Source organism: Gymnoscopelus braueri, assembly GCF_963280865.1.
Source record: "Gymnoscopelus braueri genome assembly, chromosome: 18".
NCBI classification, from domain to species: Eukaryota; Metazoa; Chordata; class Actinopteri; order Myctophiformes; family Myctophidae; genus Gymnoscopelus; species Gymnoscopelus braueri.
The window spans coordinates 14,816,906-14,831,905 of record NC_137618.1 but is presented as its reverse complement, the minus strand read 5'-3'; the positions used below and the strand labels follow the sequence as shown (position 1 = coordinate 14,831,905).

Here is a 15,000-nt window from a genome sequence, read left to right as displayed (position 1 = left end):
TTAAATACATAACTCCTCATGTATTTAAGAATCATAATCAGCTTTATTTGTCACATCACATGTTTACAGGAGTGAAGAAGTGGGTGACATTCCATCATTTTGTAATATCCCAGGCATGAGAAGAGGGAGGATAGCGGTAGAGTGAGAGCAGAAGCATGGGTAAAATATATCCCCACCAGCAATAAAAATGAATGACCAGGAGTAGAGTAACAAGCCAACCGGGCCCAATGCATGATGGTCAAGGCGGGCCCCCCACTGCCCATCTCTTTAACCAGAACGTGTGGTGATGTAATGTTAACTGCGAGCGAGAGGAAAGCGCACAGCTTTAAGATGACTGGTAACAGTGAATTGCACTGCAGTGTGGATGCCACAATTATATTATCAGACCACTTGTAATGTGGAACAGACTACTATACATTTATAGGAGTGGGGGGAAATATAAAGGGCTATGCAAGAGATCATTCGCAATTAGTATGTCAAATCAAGATATCGATGGGCTACTTCACAAAATCTGGTATCGCCGCAGCACAAATGGAGATGAAAGAAAAACATTATTGGTGATACCGAACTACAGAACAGATGAAAAACATTATTGGAGACAGCCACCATGACACAGATAGAGAACATTGCTGTGTCGGCAAACACAAGTGCGATGATTGATTATTCAAATGAATAAACAGAAAGCGGCATGTCATAACCTATGAAGGTTCTGGCCTTTTAGCTTTTGTAACTATGAAATGGCAGAGATCTCATACATTGTGCTGTAGCGATATCATTTTTACTATCACCGAAATGGTGTTTCATGGCTTTCAAAAGTGAACGAGTGAAACAATTAAAAATATATTTTTACATGCATACAGTAGATCATTCTGATGCGACTCGTCGTGAGCTTGTAGATTGTCTACTTTCGCTACTTTCAAGCGACACATGGGGGCTTAAGTGGTTGACAATATCCAAGGGGTTTGGCTATCAAGATTACAGCATTTGGATGAAAGCGCCTGTCCTCTGCTCTGCTGTCCTGCCGTTAGGTTTCCCTGTGGCTGTGGTGTGTTTCAGCCACCTGCGAACCAACCTGTGTAAATGGTGCGAGGTGTCCAGTCCGCTGTGTGAGGACTCTGTCTGCTACAGTAACTGCTCCCTGAACTCCTTCTGCCTCGTCACGGAGGAGATCTGCATCGCCATATGGTGAGGACGGATAATAATTATGCAAAAGAAATAGCACGGCTTTCTGTACAAACTAAAGAGTAACCAACAAAATGTTACAGCGTTTCTCCTTACCTCCCCTCTCACTCTCCCTCCGTTTCTCTCTCCCCACCCTCCTTCCCCCTCTCCCTCCCCCTCCCCCTCTCCCTCTCAGGCCCAATAGAGCATCGCAGTTCCCGCCCCTTCCGGGTTCCACCGCAAAATACTCAATGCATTTTTCCCATTGACATTTCCAAAAATATTTATATCAATTAATTTAAGCCTAGAATCAAGCCATCCAGGGTCCTGGTGAATCATGACCATAAAACGTTTGATTCTGTGATTTTTTTTGTTGTTGAAAACGGCAAACCAAAGGGTATTTATTAAATATAGTATATCATATAATTAAATATAAAATAAAATAAATCACAGAAAAAAACGTTTTATGGTCATGATTCACCAGGACCCTGGATGGCTTGATTCTAGGCTTAAATTAATTGATATAAATATTTTTGGAAATGTCAATGGGAAAAATGCATTTGAGTTTTTCCTTCCGGCACCAGGAAAAACCAGGAAGTGGGCGGGAACTGCGATGCTCTATTTTGCGTGTCATAAGTACCAGGTCTTATGACTTAACTGAAGACCTGGAGGTGTGGCCAATGCTGTTTGGCCACTCAAAATAGCCAAACAGCATTGGCCACGCCTCCAGGTCTTAAGTTAAGTCATAAGAGCTGGTTCTTAAGACACGCAAAATAGGGGTCTGTCTGTCTGTCTGTCTGTCTCTCTCTGTCTCTCGCTCTCTCTCTCTCTTTCCTCGCTGATTGAGTTCTGGTCTGACAGCACATACAACCTCCCTACCTCCCTACCTCCCTCTCTCCCGCTCCCTCCCTCCCCTTCTCCCTCTCCCCTCCATATCCCCCCTTTCTGTCTGTCAGTCTCTCTCTCTCTCTCACTCACTCGCACGCACGCACGCACGCACGCACGCACGCACACACACTCTCAATCAGTATTATTATTACACTTTGTGGATGTGTGATTTGGGGTCTGACAGCGCCGTGGGCTGTGCGCCCCTCTCTGTGCCCCTGTCATTTCCTGCCAGCATCCAGCAGCCTGCCCCCTCGCCTCCCCTCCCCTCCCTGCCTGCTGAAGGAAGCCAGCTCTGAGACCACAGAGATAAGGGAGGGCTGATAAGGAGAGAGGAGAGGAGTGGAGAGGAAAAAACTCATTTATTTAGGTCAAAGTTGACAGGGGGTCACCTGACAGATGCTTTGAGCCCTCTCTGTCTGTTTCACATCACGCTCACTGTACAAATCCAGAGTTTAATTAAACTCTGAGAGGATGCAAAGGGAACCAAAAGGACCCATAGGGGTGCATTTGGTTGTATTGTGTACACCCTCACAGTTAAACCCATAAATACCTGAGGCCGATTCTACAAATGCCTTCTAAATCAGTTGTTCTCACACTATGAAGATTTTTCAAAAATGTAAAAAAAAATAGCCTTTCTGTACAAGCTTGCACCGCGGCACTAGCTTGTACGTCTGCTATTTTTGAATAGCCAACACAAAAATCTAAAATGACAAGCTGCAGTCCAGAACTTGTTTAATAAAATGTTATTTCAAGCAATCTGTATGGTAGAGGATGCTAATAATTCTTTTTGGATTCTGAGGAAAGCCAAACGTCGATTAAAATACTGCATGGAGCCGTGTGCAACTTTTTCCCCCTCCTTTCTAAGATTGTTCCCGAAGGTCAGCAGACTCAGCACATCACCAAACCCTCGGTGTGTGTTACCACTCCTGCTAGAGTATGTTAATACAATATAACTAGCACATCTGTAGTGATTGAAGGTCATATGTGCAATATCTCCCTAGCCTGAGAGCTGACTGCCTCTAGGACCAGCGGTAGATGTTTGTCTCTCATGCCGCGGAGGCATGGGTTCAAATCTCGGGTATAGTGCATAAAAGTTGTAGATTATAACGATGAGGCTTTTACAGTGTTCAGAATGACTGTGTGTGCAATTTGTTTCAGTGTATAATGTAACATGCGTGTTAAGTGATAACTATTTTGTCCTTGTCTGTCAGGAGGAAGACCAACGACACAATGACGGTGCAGACCCAGTGTCACCACCCAGGTGTTCCTCTGGAGGGCGTCGACCCCAGCATCCTGCTCAACTCCACCTCCAGGGAGTGTCACATGATGCCTCAGCCCACTGAGGAGGGAGCCATGTTGGTTTGCGGCTGTCAGGGCGAGCATGAGTGCAACGACAAACTCATTTTCGACAGGGGAGCCAATGGTAAATGGGTGGTTGGTTGTATTAATTGAAACTGGTTAGATGTAGGCTACTAATGCTGTGATTCCTAACCCTGGTCCTCTGTCAGGACCACTGGTAATGCACAGAAGGGAGAGTTTTTCCCCCATGGCCATGAGCTTTCTTACAGAATGCCTTATTTAATTAAGTGGGCATAAGGGCAGATGTCCACAGAAAGCACTTTATGAGAGGATAAGCGCTTTGGCTATCATATCATGCACAGAGCATTTATTGACACCTGTAACATTCAAACCTATCAACCGTTGCTGTGCTCAAATGTCCTGTCATCTGCATTGTTAGCACGAATAGCATCGCTGAAACAAAGGTAAACATCATGTCATAAATGACCGGGTTGTCAGACACAGCCAGGAGGATCAAACGTGACATTAATGAGCAGCGCTCCTCTGTAAAAGTGGAACTATTTTCTGCACAAACTGCCCAGGGCGCTCCACCAAAAAAGTGCTCCAGCGCATATTTACCATATTAGGAATGCATGGCAGAAAGGCGCTGGCAGTGCGAAATAATTATTTCTGTGGACACGCCCCCTAAGAGTGAAGCCACTTTCTGTCAGTCTTCCTCATACCCAACTGTAACCATAACCCCACCAAAACAATGCCTAAACTTAACAATACTAAGAGTGCCTAACCTGAAATACAATTAATTAAACTTAACCAAAATAATGCTCCCTTAGCAAGTATTGAACCAGGGAACATTGTATTACCAACCACTACTACTACTACTACACATGGCCCAACAACCGATGGGAATCTAAACAGAACCAGCTGTAAACTATAGTCATTTGATTGGTCGCCGGCCCAGCTAACTTCTCCCTTGTGCTGGTCCTGCTGGCTTGCCATCGTACCAGAAGGACGTTAATTGCAAGCATCTGGTCTCATTATTCCAGAAAACTAGCAGTACCAGGGCTCCTGGGGACCAGAGTTTGGAGCCACTGTACTAATGGACAGATGGATGGAAGTAATGATGGATAGATTGAATGAATGTGTGAATGTATAATGAATAAATAGATAGAAATACAAATGAATGAATAAATGAATGAACGAATAGCTAAATGAATGAATTGCATCTTTCTGCCTTATAGGCTTCTCCAAGCTGCAGAGTAAGGATGTAATCCCAGTGGTGGTGGTGAGTCTGGTCCCTCCCATCCTGGTGGCTCTCATTGCTACCGCCACCTTCTACCTCTACCGCACACGGCGCCCTGGTAAACCAGGCCCGCCGACGAGGCCAGACTGGCCCACCAAACGCATCCCGGGACACTACCGGGCGTTGGACCTCACCGGTGGGGGAGGGTTGTTGGGGGTGGGCTGCGATGGGGGACGAACGATTGGGCATGGGGGAGAGGGGGAGGAGTCTCACGCAAAGACTCTCACTAGCGACATGATCAGTGGTATGGCGGAGGGGCAGGGCCAAATGGCAGAACGTCTGCTGCCGATCAAGCTGGAGGCCCTGGTGGGGAAAGGGCGCTTTGCTGAAGTCTGGAGGGGGAGACTGCTGCAGGGGGTGAAGGGAGGAGTTAACAGCTATGAAACGGTGGCTGTAAAGGTGTTCCCTGCTGTGGAGTACCTATCGTGGAGGAATGAGTGTTCTATCTTCTCCGACCCAAAGCTAGAGCACGACAACGTGGTCCAATTCTTGGCTGCTGAGGACAGGGGCCCGCCTGGCCACGCCCACAGGAAGTACTGGCTGGTTCTAGCCTATCACAGCCTGGGGAACCTACAGGACTTCCTGGCTACTAACATTTTGAGCTGGGAGGAGCTTGTTGCTATGGCAGGAAGTGTTGCCAGGGGTCTGGCTCATCTCCATAGCGACACCACACCCAGTGGTGTGCCTAAGGTAAATCCATGTGATGGCAGGTAAACACCAGGCTTGGTCAGTGGTTCCTAACTGACTACTGGTTTGTAGTCATGACTCCAATAGATAACCCAAATTCCTCTACCTGACTTGTTTATAGTATGACCGTAGTTCAGATAAAACTTTTGTTCAATGAGACGGGATGAAAACAATCATTGTATTATGTATCACATGTTTTAGCTACTTCCAGTTGACTTCCTGAAGTAGCTTGTAGGCGTCACTTCACAATTTATAATAATCTTGGATCTTGAATCTTAAGCTGCCAGAAGACTATTTATTTTCATCAGGGATAAATATCACTGTACAGTACTGTTTGACTTTGGATCTTAACATGGTTTTATCACTGACAATGTTAGACTTTCTCCTTTTAATTCATACAAACAACTTAACCCATTAAAACTGGCATCTGTGTCATTTTAGATTTGAGCTAAAAAGCATTATTTTATACTTTGGCTATTATATTCAAAAATAGCAGATATACAAGCTCACAGCACGTCACTGCTTGATGTTTTTGGCAAATCTTTGAATATAATATTTTTAAAAAGCGAACATCTTTAACGCAAATCTTTGCTTCTGGAGGTCCCTGGAACAATTTCTTTTGAGATGGGGGTCCGCGGAAAAACACATATTATTTTGGGGGTCCTTGACATGGAAAAAGTCTGATATAGAACCACTGATATAGCAACATACGTTTTTCTGAAAACTGTTAGGATTTAGAAGACATGTTCTTATCTGTATGTGTGCTGTGGCTGCAGGTGCCAGTTGCCCATCGGGATCTGAAGAGCAGCAACATTGTGATGACAAGCAGGAGGGAGTGTGCTCTCTGTGACTTTGGTTTAGCGCTAAGACTGGACCTTTCCCTAACTGTAGACGACTTCGCCAACAGTGGACAGGTACACTGATAGATGCACTAATGGGGAAGTTGGGAGTTGAGTGGAGTATAATAGAGTTAAGAGCGGGGTTAAGAGCAGTTGTACCATAGCATCATGGCATATGCAGATTATAATGCATTACAAGTATGTTTACAATGCATTATAGACCTGCTATGCATAGCACGTGTTACCCTTTCGCCACAAAATGTTAAAAATAACATAGTCCTCATTTGTAGTAATCAGTTATTTTTCCTTTTGACAAATAAAAGTCTGGCTGGCCCAAAAGCGGATCACAGAATAGTTTTCAGTTTGCAGGATGTTGATTTCTGTTCCTCAAATAATAGCTCTGTTCTGTTATTCAAAGTTGGGAACCCTTTTACATGCTTATGGGGATTCATGTTGTTGATGTATGTTCGTTTAGCCATCATTTGTCATTGTCATATAAGAAATGTTACTGGTTAGGGAACCATTGGCAATAGGGGTTGTTACCGTAGTAGCGACCCCCCACGTTAGATTGACCCATCCACATTTTCAATGTTTCGTAGGCCATCCATTTATACAAAAAGTATACAAACTACTGTGTCAGGAAGTTAATTGCATTCATCTTCCATCTTTGTAAGTCTAGTCTAATTGTAATTGTAAGTCTTTGTCTAATTAGGGACTAGTAACAGCCACATGAATACAATTAAAAACCTAGTAGGATAGAAAGCAATAGTACCTGTGGTCCCTTATAGGAACCAGGGTTGGAAACCACTGAAGTCGTGTATAAGTGGAGTTCTAATACATTTGTGCCACTGATGTTGTCCGTGTTGAGGTGGGGACGGCTCGTTATATGGCCCCTGAGGTGCTGGAGTCCAGAGTTAACCTGGAGGACCTGGAGGCATTCAAACAGATGGATGTTTACTCCATGGCCCTGGTGCTCTGGGAAATGGCCTCACGCTGTCACGCCATAGGAGGTAAGATCGTCACACTGTGTGTGAGTGTGTGTGTGTGTGTGTGTGTGTGTGTGTGTGTGTGTGTGTGTGTGTGTGTGTGTGTGTGTGTGTGTGTGTGTGTGTGCGAGCGTGCGTGTGCGAGCGTGCGTGTGCATGTGCGTGTGTGCGCGCGTGTGAATTACGTAAATTGTATTCCATTGGTTGGTCTTCCGATTTGACTGTTCTGTGCAGAAATGACGAGGGATTGGGCAAAACTGCAAACTCATAAATGATTGAATGGATTTGGTGGTTGTTCTTGCGACTGCAAGATCACAAAATCCTGGTGGCTCTGTTATGCCACCTATAGCCTTATCCAGTAGATCTCAGTCCTCTCTCTCTCTCTCTCTCCCACTCCCAGAGGTGAAGAGCTATGAGCCAGCGTTTGGCTCCAGAGTGTGTGACCAGCCATGTGTGGACAGTATGAGAGACCTGGTGCTGAGAGACAGAGGACGACCAGACATCCCCTCAGCCTGGACACAACACCAGGTTGATAACTCCACTCCTCTCCTCTCCTCTCCCTTCCCCTCCCCTCCCCTCTCCTCTCCTCTCCTCTCCTCTCCTCTCCTCTCCTCTCCTCTCCCTTCCCCTCCCCTCCCCTCTCCTCTCCTCTCCTCTCCTCTCCTCTCCTCTCCCTTTTTACACTCGGTTGCATACTGAAAATAGCCGATCTAAGTTGTAATCGGCTATTTTCAGAGAGCATCACCCGAGCGCAACCAAACATAAAATGAATGTCTGTTAGTTCTACTGGATCTCTTCTCCACTAGTCTCTCCCTGACATTTTAGTCTAGTTTTTGTTGACGAAATTGTCAATATATTTGTAGTTTTAGTCATCATAGCTTAGTTTTTATTTCGTTTTCGTCAGTGAAAAAAAGGTAGTCGACGAACATTTTTCGTCATAGTTTTAGTAGACGAAATCAACACTGCCTCTGTCTTCCAGGGGATGAGCGTCCTCTGTGCCACAATTACAGAGTGCTGGGACCACGACCCAGAGGCCAGACTCACCGCTCACTGTGTGGTGGAGCGCTTCAACGCCGTGGAGGAAGAGGAAAGACAGGCCGAGGAGGGGACAGGAGAAGAAGAGGAGGAGGAGGAGGAGGAACAGCGACAAGGGGAGAGGCAAGAGGGCGAGGAGAGGAAAGGGGAGGGAGAGGAGGAGGGAGAGAAGGACTCGGAGACTACAGACAGTGGTCTGTCCCACGTCGTCCAGTGGGAGGAGTCTCCTGTCTCTTCTCCTCCAGATGACTGTCCTGACTCGGCCCCTCCTCCTCCTCCAGCCTCCTTGGGTTGTGTTGTCACAGCCGACCACCTGCTCCTAGAGGCAGACAGTAGAGCTGACCATCAGACATCCTCTGTTCACGAAGCTGACAGCCAACCAGAGCCGTCCGTCTCTGAAGGGACCGCGCCGCCCCAACAAGCCCCTTCTGACACTGGCTGTGTTGTGTGAGCCGTGTGTCACAAAGCGCCACAAGTGGCTGTTACTTGCATTCAGACTTTGCAGGCTTCTTTCAAGTCAAATTAAGTTACTGCATTTGCAGATAATTTTGCTGGTTTTTGAAAGAGTTTTCACTTGTTTCATGATAATATGGTTACGAGAAATAGTATGAATTATAATCATGATCTGAAGAATCATCATCTTAAAATAAAAATTATAACTTGTTTCGATTAATTAATTTAATCTGTTTTCGAGTAAGTTTTCATGAAACTAGTGGAAATTCTTATCTGCAAATGCAGCAAGATAATTTGCTAGACTATCTTGAAAGAAGCCTGAATAGTCTGAATGCAAGAAATAATTGTAATTTCATGTTTCTTTCTCATCAAACGATACACACAGATGCAGATGTTGGTACTAAGCCACTTCTGTCTGTCACTGGCTGTGTTTACCTGCCTGCTTAAGTCTGAGTCTGCATGTACTTTAAAGACATATAACTACCTGGGGCCAAGATATAAGCCAAAATATTGTCCATCATTTGTGTCTGGTGCTTCTGTGTGGGAGAAGAGCGGGATATTGACAGGCCTCCAAACCTCCAAGTCCTGGTCCTTAATTTGAGGGAAGTGCAATGGCTTTATTCGTGTTCTCTTACTCTTAACACTTTTAACTGAAAGAAGTTCGCTAGCACCACAGAAATCAATATGTCACCAATGTCATTGTTGCGTTTGTTTTTTAAGATAGTTTAAGTGATATTTTTAAAGCTCTACAGTATATTCTGATAGTAATCATTGTTGTAGAGTGTTCAATAACAGAGGTCTCCCCGTTTCTCCAGGTCTTTAATAAACAGAAAATACCTTTTCAGATGGTTTGCTAATTTCAGCCAATCAGGAGACACCATTTATCAGCTCCAATTTGATAGTGTTCCACTTCCAATTTTGGCTGCTCACTTCTTTGTGTCTTTACTTACAATTTCACTTGTTTATCCTGTATTCTGTATGAGGTCTCTCTCCTTATTGGATGAAATTGGTATCCCAACCTTAAAATCAAGGTTTTCTGTTTGCTTAACAGCTGGAGATACAAGGAGACCCCTTTTACTGAGCAAACACCCTATAGCAACGATTGCTATCAGAATATAGAGCTATTTTTTTAAAAAAAGGGAAAAAAAGAACTTACTCCACCTTTAATCATTTTTGTGCTCAAAGTATGATTTTGTGAATGAATGGAGAGAAAAACATTTAAATTGCTACTTTTGGTTCCTCACCCATAAAGCACATAAGCAACTATAATTATGGACAATATTTGAACTTATATCACCCAGGTATCTATGCAACCCAAATTCAACATCACTTTAAACTGTGTTTAACTAAATGGAACAAAGTATTGCTACAATGACCATCAGTAATGATTGCACTTCCCCAAGCAAAAACATGAGGACAGGGGTGATTGCGCGTCTCCTAGCCACCAATAGCCCTCCTCTATTGATACTTTTTTCTATTTCAGTCTAGAGGTTTTTTTGTTTTGTTTTGTTTCAGAGATGCACTTCAGGCAAAAACTAGGCTGTTAGGTTCGAATTTACAGTAAGTTCCTATATGAGGGAATTGCCAATATATTAACATGAAAGAAGCAACATCTTTCACCTCTTTTAATTGGGGAAACATCATTCAAAGGTAAATAAAGGATTTCATTTTATTTTATTTGTTCTGACACCTGCAGTGGGTGTTGTGCGAAGATCAGATAAACAAGTTCAACAAGCAGATTAACCTCAGATCAAATTTAACTTAATTAACAATGACATGTGGGTAGTATAAATCTAGCCACCAGATCTTCTGGATCAGTTGCCGTCTGAACAGACAAACCCCACAGAATCACATTTATCCTTGTTAAAAGGAATAACAATATCGAATCTCTTATAGATTCATATTTGAGCTGGCAGAGTGACAGACAGAAAGACAGACTGACATTACAAAAATACAAAGATTTGGGACTTCATCGGAACAGACCAAAGCCAGACTTGACGGTTGTTCCTTGCTTTCTATTCTGCTTTAAACTTGATTTACATTTCATCGTATGATTAAGCATTACATATAAATGCCATGTTGTCTGTCTGTGTGTTCTACATTCATGTTCTTAAACAGTGAGTTGAGAGCATAATGGGACAGGGAACATCTCTCTGATCCTCTGCACAATGCTGAATTCTTTGTAATGAGACTCGAGGACATAAATGATGCCACCTGTTGGACAATAATGTACAGTACATCCTGCAGACAGGCTCTGCTAGGTGCATATCAAATTTGTTTTATTTTGTTATGTGAAAGAAAATTCTTTTGAGGGAGCTGGCCTCCCATTTTCTGTGATATTCTTGCTACTGTGAGTATCTTCTATAGCCTCCATGTATGAATGAGAGAAAATGAACTATTTTTTGACCTGTGGATGGTTCATGTATTGTTTAGTTGTTGTTTTACCCCTAACAAATGAAAAATGAAACAATATGTGAGAGCAAACATCATTGAGATATATTTAATATTTAGATATATTTAATTCTGAGCTGTACAATGTAATGCCACAGTGTTACTAATTAATCCAAAAACATTTAGAAAAAACATGTATTTCTTCCCAATTAAGCACATACCAGGGGTTGACACGGGCTCAGAGACACTTTCCCGTCTGGCAAGTACAGGTCAAGTTCTACTTGCCCAAAGGTCATGCCCACTTGCCCGAAAAGTAAATCAAATTAATGTTAAATCCAATCAATAACTGCAGAGTGGCGACAGTTACTTTGAAACCAATAATATTTCATGCAGGCTTCCCCATTCAAACGCACTTGCCCGTCGGGCAATCTGAAAGCAAACTCCACTTGCATGCCCGAACGTTTTATTTACTTGGTCTGGCAACCGTTAGTGTCAACCCCTGCATAAACACCGCAATGTTATCAATACAAAAAGGTTTACATCCATCCAAATGTTGACGTGCCCCTAAATAGCCTACATGTATCAGCTTTATGCTTTGTCGTACTGTATGTAGTATGACACGCACAAGTACTAAAACTAGTCGATCTATAAGCAAACAACACGATCATAATGTAGATCAGCTGTTTTTGCAATGTTAGAACATTTTTGAATTTCTTTAGAAAATGTTCGCCTATAATGCCCAAAATAGGGATGCCAGGTCTTTCTGTGGGTTTTATAATTATTTAACCAATGAAAAGTATTAACAAGAGCTTGTGACTAAATAATAACTACTTTGGATCCATTAGAATACAGGTTATTTTTTCCAGTTCCTAAAAAAGTAACAGTTTAAGGTTTCCACCCGACAGCCACGATGTATGAAGACACAGATACCACAACAGCTCCTATTATTTTGCAATGGAAAAGTAATGTTTGTCTTTCCACAATAAACTTCATGGTGTTCTTCTTGTTTCTGAATCCCCTTTTCAAAATTTTACCAATACATAGAATGGTGTTGGTTCATGCACTTAGTAGTTTTGCTGCAGCATCCCATACAGTATATTTTGGCAAGCAATAATGAACGTGGGTCAAACAGCAAGGTAACTTATAGATTAGTGTTTCTCAACGGGGACTTGTAAGTGGTAGGATGGGGTCAAAGGAAAACACTGCCACGGCAAAGGAAACACTGCCACGACAGCTGCCGCAGCCGGAAAATGCACTCGCTGTCCCTCTAAGCTGGTGCAAAAAGTGTCTGTGTATTTTCTTTTCGCTTACTTGGTATACAGTACATCCCCTCATCATCAGAAGTAAGCCTGAGACTTAGAACAAGTCTGACTTTCTCATGTTGTTTCCTGCTGACTAAAGTTTAAGAACTGCCCTCTGCTCTTGTCTAGAGGAACCACAACACAGAAATAAACAAGTAGAAACTAAACACCCAGACATGATGAAAGAGCAAGCAAGAGTTTAGTATAATTGTGGTTTGAACCAATTGCTGAACATAAATATACCAAAATTGAGTCATTGCTGAACTATCTGCTCTCAAATAAACTCTTGCTTGTGTGAGACTTTTTTAATGCTTTCCAATCTTTTTATTGGACAGAAAACCAATATGCTCTATCATCACTTACAGGTGCATCTCAAAACATTTAGAATATCGTAGAAAAGTTACTTTTTTCAGTAATATAATTTTAAAAGTGAAACTTTCATATATTTTAGATTCATTGTGCATAAAGTGAAACATTTCAAACCTTTCTTTGTTCAATCTCAAAATATTAGAATATTAAATAAGACCACTCAAAATAGGATTTATAATACTGAAAGACAACACAACACAATATTTTGAGATAGTGGATTTCTGATTTCATGAGCTGTATGCCCTAATCATCAAGATGAAAAAAAAAGGTATGACATGTTTCCTTTATTCACAATGGATCGAGAATATATGAAAGTTTCACTTAAAAAATTATATTCCGAAACAAAAACAATGTTTTTTTTTAAGATGCACCAGTATTTGTCACGGTGCGAGGCAGGGAGGTGTAGGACCCAAGTGCAAGATGAGAGGCAGCTCAAATTAAAGTGTTTATTAACACCAAACAATAGGAGTAGGCAGTAATCAAAGTCCAGGTACAGGCAAAGTCAATACACATGTAGGCAGTCAGAGAAAAAGGAGGGAGTAGGTGGAAAACTAAACTGGGAAAGCTAGGTGAACTACATACAAGGCTTCAACGAGGCAAGGACTAACACTAAACTCACACAACTGTATGTAACGAACTAACAGGGAACTGAACCAAACACATGAATTAAATAGAGGGGACTAACAAGACACAGGTGAACTCAAAGACAATCAACACAGGGATTGGCTGGGAGACTAACAGGACACAGGTGGAGAACATAACTAACCAAAGGGAGGTTTTTTTTTATTTTTTATTTTTATTTTATTTTTTATTTGCACATTTAAAACAACACAACAAACAAAGCAACAGCATGATATTGTGTTGGATGTGCAGGTGAGATAAACCCTTTCGGGTTTATAAGGTTAATCTCACCTCACTTGAGAAATACAAGAAAGAAATACAAAGTAATAGAAACCAAAAATAAATTATTTGGCAACATACATACAATTTTACAAAAATACAAATACAACAATAGATACACAGTATGAATACTAGAGAAAATACATTTTAGTATAAAATGGTGTAGGTGCAAGTGTGTGTGGGTGGGTGTAAGAGTGGATGTCTCTGTGAGTTGTTAAATTTGATTAATCAAATGGGTTTTTAGCTTATATTTAAAATGAGGTGAGACAAGACAGGTAGCAACAACTAGACAGGAGACAGGAACACTAGGAACATAACTACACAATAAAAGTACAAGGAGAACCAAGGCAAAAGGCAACAGAGTTACAACAATGCAAGATAAATACAGAACATAAAGAACAACGGCCTAGACAGGCCTAAAGAACAGCCCTTAAGAGTCCAACACCATATAAGGGCATTCAAGGTCCAAACAATAAAGTCACAGTCCACGGCCAGAGGAGCGGACCGTGACAGTTTGAACATATCGGATGGAGCATTTATTGGTTTTTAAAAGCTCAGTTGGACATTTGCGTCGTTCACACATAGAGCCCCACTGGCTAATGTCTGGATAACTTCTACGTTACAGTGCATGTGTGAAAGGCCCTTATGACCCTACTCACCCTAGTAATCCAGACAGAAAAAAGACAGACAGAGAGACAGGTGATGCTGAGAACCACACAGATATTTGTCTGACACAAGGAGGCCTTTCTTCACAGTCATCTAACAGACTGAGAGTGGTCTGAGATCTAGTTAAAGTGAAGTGAACCATCCACTGCCACTGAGTAAGAGCTAATTAGATTGACCTCTGGAGTCCTCTCTCTGTGAAGTCTGATGATCAACTCTGTGGTGTAGACCTTTCAGTAGAGTGAGAACCACAGTGAGTCAGTTTAAATTTTAACAAAATTACAGAGAAGAGATGTTGGAAGCTCCATGCACATGCTATACTACCCTGTGAATAATCTCTCAAGAACAGATTCAGTAGGGCCGTTCAGAACGTGTCAACATTAGCCTACACCCACGTTCTATCGGGAGCTACCCCCAGAGTCAAATTCAAAGGTAAAAAACAGAAGAGGGCGCTGTCACATATGACAACTGAAATGCTCTGATGCAGTACATTTCTCAACATACTTTGCACAAAATACAAAATAAGCGGTATCTATAAGAGTCTTTCCTATATGTCAGGACGTCCCATTTGTAAGTCACTTTTTCCACTTCAACCTCTTACCTCTGCTCCTTTCTCAGGCGCGCACGGGTGCGCCTCCTCATGGTGAGGGCGGTCAGCACACTGCAGAGGGCCAGGCAGGGGAAGGAGGCGCACGCCAACAGGAGTCTTTCCTCTCCGTGTTCTCTCA

The 15,000-nt window shown here is 42.5% G+C and overlaps 2 protein-coding genes across 2 annotated transcripts in view; one reads left to right on the top strand and one right to left on the bottom strand.

Annotated features, from left to right (window-relative positions):
- Positions 1–12,044, top strand: part of tgfbr2l (transforming growth factor beta receptor-like) — a 21,366-nt gene extending 9,322 nt beyond the window's left edge. The window contains exons 2-8 of the mRNA XM_080456979.1: positions 1,029–1,185; positions 3,261–3,472; positions 4,587–5,338; positions 6,112–6,249; positions 7,043–7,184; positions 7,561–7,688; positions 8,140–12,044. Of these exons, the coding sequence (XP_080313105.1) occupies positions 1,029–1,185; positions 3,261–3,472; positions 4,587–5,338; positions 6,112–6,249; positions 7,043–7,184; positions 7,561–7,688; positions 8,140–8,646 (2,036 nt within the window). The 3' untranslated portion in view covers positions 8,647–12,044. The remainder of the gene's footprint in view (positions 1–1,028; positions 1,186–3,260; positions 3,473–4,586; positions 5,339–6,111; positions 6,250–7,042; positions 7,185–7,560; positions 7,689–8,139) is intronic.
- A 2,825-nt stretch (positions 12,045–14,869) lies between these two features.
- Positions 14,870–15,000, bottom strand: part of LOC308105925 (membrane progestin receptor beta-like) — a gene marked incomplete at both ends in the record, with an annotated part of 4,040 nt that continues 3,909 nt past the window's right edge. The window contains one exon of the mRNA XM_080456891.1: positions 14,870–15,000. This exon is cut by the window's right edge and continues 181 nt beyond it. Within this exon, the coding sequence (XP_080313017.1) occupies positions 14,870–15,000 (131 nt within the window).